The sequence below is a fragment of the Haemaphysalis longicornis genome, unplaced genomic scaffold (assembly GCF_048455015.1).
Source record: "Haemaphysalis longicornis isolate Haplotype H1 unplaced genomic scaffold, Haemaphysalis longicornis Haplotype H1 scaffold_10, whole genome shotgun sequence".
Taxonomy (NCBI): Eukaryota; Metazoa; Arthropoda; class Arachnida; order Ixodida; family Ixodidae; genus Haemaphysalis; species Haemaphysalis longicornis.
In genome coordinates this window covers 74,011,476-74,015,469 of record NW_027526204.1, presented here as the reverse complement: position 1 = coordinate 74,015,469, position 3,994 = coordinate 74,011,476, and the positions used below count along the sequence as shown (strand labels likewise).

At 54.3% G+C, this 3,994-nt stretch overlaps 1 protein-coding gene across 1 annotated transcript; it reads left to right on the top strand.

Moving 5' to 3' along the window:
• The first annotated feature begins 393 nt into the window (after positions 1 to 393).
• Positions 394 to 2,805, top strand: LOC144158766 (uncharacterized). Its single transcript, XM_077689904.1, has one exon. The coding sequence runs from the start codon at positions 494 to 496 to the stop codon at positions 2,645 to 2,647; it is 2,154 nt and encodes a 717-aa protein (XP_077546030.1). The 5' UTR covers positions 394 to 493; the 3' UTR covers positions 2,648 to 2,805.
• The last annotated feature ends 1,189 nt before the right edge of the window (positions 2,806 to 3,994 follow it).

Sequence of the window (3,994 nt, the reverse complement as noted above, 5' to 3'; positions counted from 1 at the left end):
TAATCAGCACCGTTTAACAAACGCAACGTGCCTTAGAGACCAAAGTATTTTCGTCAGAGCACGTTACAGTAAAATCCAGTATCAATACAACGCGTGCGAAAACGCTGCGCGTGAATTAATATTAAACAACCATCTTTCACGCGCCCCCTTGGGTGACTACAAAGCTTGATTTCGTCAATCTCGTTTCTTATCGCGTCTGAATTTTCCGAAGACATGCGATTTGCACCGCACGTTCTACGAGTATAGCAGATATGGCCTCGCCAAGAGCATTTCGCCCTGTAAACAACAGGGGGCCTCTAAAGAAGCGAAATCCAGATATGAGGGATACATGAACATGTGGGCGTCAACGGGCCAAATCATTGGTCCTTGCGTTTCAGCAGGTCACGTGGTCGACGCTTCTTAAGCCCGAACACGTATTTTATCCCTGCAGTGTCTTATCCCGGCTTGCAACACTTTGCCACCTGTTCCCGGAACGGCCCCATCGCCGTCTACGATGGCCTTGAGTAGAACCGATGAAGAAACCCGGGATCATGTGCTCACCGGTTTCGACGACCTCTTGCAGTGGCGCTTGGTGCAGTTCCTCGGGTCGCGCCCGCTCCAGAACGTCTGCGACACCTGCAACGTCATCGCTAGGGTTGTCAAGGTGACGCTTTGCTCGCACTTCTTCTGCGACGTCTGCTACCAGATCATTGTCACCCGAAAAATGAAGTGTCCCATAGACAACAAGGAGATAGTCCACGAAAAGGTCGTCAAAATCGAGCTGGAAAAGGACCACATGGACGGCTACACGGCGCGCTGTTTCTACGCACCCCGCGGTTGCAGGTTCTGGGGACCACTGTCCCGCGTGAAACGCCACTTCTTGGACGGCTGCTACTTCGTCTATGCCAAGTGCAGCAGGTGCAACAAGCAAGTCAACCGTTGGCACGCCGCGGAACACCGCGCGGAGTGCAAGTTCGGCCTCTTGCAGGAGGCGATCGAAGCTATAGAGGCGGTGGGCACAACAAGCCCGAGCGAAGACTTCTTGTGTCAGGTGACTGAGCAGGAAGGGGGAGGCTGCGAGGGCACGGACAGGGCGGGTGCTCCAGCAGGAAGTGGCGATTCCGCCCACACCGCGCCGGGGCCGTCTCCCGGGAGATACAACCTCGACAAGATGCCCAGGCGCAAGCCGAAGGTCGCCAGACGCAGGTGCAGTGATGGGGAGCGCAGCATGGTGTGGCCAGCAGACCGAACTTCACCCGGGAACAGCGGAGACGAGCTTTCACCCATCTCCGAGGGCCTTCCCGCTATTCCGGAGCCCATGGACGGTGCACAAGCTCTGCCGCCCGGTGGAAAAAAAACTTCGCCTTCCCGACCAAATACTCTCGACGTCGGGGCGCGGCAGGCTCCCAGGCTAACGGTTGAAGGCCTTCGCAGGCTTTCGAGAGGGTTCGTGACGGGAATCGCCTGCTCGAAGCCCTGGCCCGGGCCCACTGGAGGAACGGCTTACTACGCGGAGCCCGTCGGCGCAGTTTTGCCGTCTCCGCCTTTGGAAGCACTGGGATCCAGTTTGCACGGCAGGGTGTCTTCGATGGCGGACTTTGTGACGAGTTTCAGGGCCGGCGCGTCTTCGGTGCCAAGTGTCTTGCCCGAAGAGTTCATGACTACCGCCGTTGCGAGTGAGTGTCCGGACCCCGTTCAAGCGTGGCCTCTAGCCGCATATGGAGCTGCTGCTGGGAAGAAGAAACCGTCGGCAGACGTTACGAACACAGCAGCCGCTAGGGATGAACCGGGAGAACCACTGGAGGACATGTTGTTCACAAGAAGTACCACCGGCACTTGGAAGGGTGCCGATGAGCCCCAAACATCGCCAGATTGTAATGAGATGACTTGTTGCGCAAGAGCGGTCGAGGTTCCGCCTTGCGCCGCTTACGCCCTCTCGGAAGACGTCAGCGCCGCCGAATCTGGGGACTTCGGTCAAGCGGAGGCTAGGGAAAATGGGGCAGACCTGTCGGCGCTGCAAGCATCCTCGGTGACCCTGACTCCGCCAGACGATACGACGGCCGCCTCGGCGACTGTGCAAAGCCAGGAGCAGCCCTCCGGACAAGAAACGGCCCGTGGAATACAAGAGAATGTGCACGCTCTGGCGGACACCCTCAGTGGTCTTGATGTGGGCGTCGAAGCTGCACTGCGGGCACTCTCTGGAAAGTTTCACGACCTGACGAGTCCGGCCTGTGCGTCTGTGTTCCGCTGCTTCGCTGACGTCGCGGGCGTCAGACATTCGCTCGAACAGAGCGAGCGGCTGCTGATACCGTGCGAAGAAGGCATGGTGTCCGGGTACACTTTCCAGCTGTACTGCCTTTTCCGTAGACACGGCCGCGACATTTCCCTGGAGCTTGAGTTCTTCTTCACCTCCGGCGACTGCGACGACTTCTGCCAGTGGCCGTTCGACCGGCAAGTCGTGCTGCGGCTCGCTCATCCGAGCGATAGCTCTAAGACCTTTCGCTTACCGCTACCGTTGATTGGGCCGGATGCTGCCGCGGCATGTCAGAGGCCAGGCCGAAATACTTCCAACCCGGGCTTGCTGACCGCTGAGCATTGCTGGGATGAGATCGAAGCTGCAGGCTTTGCTTCTGACGGAATCCTGCGTGTGGATGTCACCTTTGAATGACTGCTCATTTCCATGAGGATCTTGTAGCGACTGTCTTTTTGTGTGTGTGTGTGTGTGTGTGGACGGGAACTTTTAGTGGCGACGGACTTCATTTCCCTTGTAACTCAGTGCATCGCTTGACGAAACATCTTGTGGTGTGAATAAACCTTCCCTGACAATTTATTCGTACTGTCATGCTAGCCTGGGCAAAGACGTTTCAATGGCACGTCGACTTTGCCCGGCTGTGTAGGGCTAACAATACCACACGTAAATATTTCTTGCTTTCCCGCATATACGCTCATTTCGTTGGTACGCCGAAGAGAGACGCATGGATTGTGGGAGAAGATGCATACTACTGCTCCCACTTCGAATAGCGCGTACGGAACTGGTACACATTAGACCCACTGAAACGCGTGTTCACAGGTTGCAAGAAGTTTGCTTGTACTCCCAAAGTAAAACAGGCGGCGAAGCAGCAGTCTGAGAGACATGCGCTGTTTTTAGTGTTAGTTCAATCGAAGGCTGCGCCGTTTTGCACGGTGTATGTTTTGTATACCGTGGGCTTTCCTAGAGACATGCTACTCGGGCGCAAACATTCTCGAAAAAGCGAGTGATAGGAAAGCAAGCTTTCCATTTTTCAAAACAACCGGGTGTAACGTGATGCCGATAAGAAGCCTATACATGTACGTTCAAGGAGGACAGATAGCAGGCAGCGGCCGTTCGCTGTGTGCAAGCGAACACTTACATGTTTCGCCGTAGTATGCTTTCGCAAGGAAAACCTCAATAACGAGGTGAAAATTACTTCAATTCGAATTATCGCAGTTGTGTGTTCAACCAAATTCAGTTCACCTTCCCCTCTTACAAATCTGAGGGGACCTAAGCATTTCAAGGTTCGGCCGCTTAGCTCTTCGAGGTGTACGCTGCGAGCAATGTTCCAGTTTTCCTGCATGCTTTTTTCCAATTGTGCGATTAAACCGGTGGTTGTTTATATTTCTACCTTCCGTGTTGATTCGCTGCATACCGGAATGATTTGGACGATATTGCTCAAAATGCCATATACCGCGCAGAGTTGCTTGACTGGGCACAGCTTGTTGAGGCGTGCGCGGCGCATGTTTTGGCGTTGGCAAGAGGGGGGGGAGGGAGAGGGTTCCGGTTGTGGTTCGGGTTAACGCAATCTGTTCGTGATAACGCAATGCATTGAAATTGCGAAAGCACAGAATAGACCACTATGGATTACGTTCTTGGACATTAAAGGCCATATGACAACGTAAACAGAGAACGTCTGTGGAGAATGTTGAAACTCCAGGGATTAGATGTCGAGTTAGTACAGTTCCTTATAGCAATCTATAAAGACAATAGAGTGCACCTTAC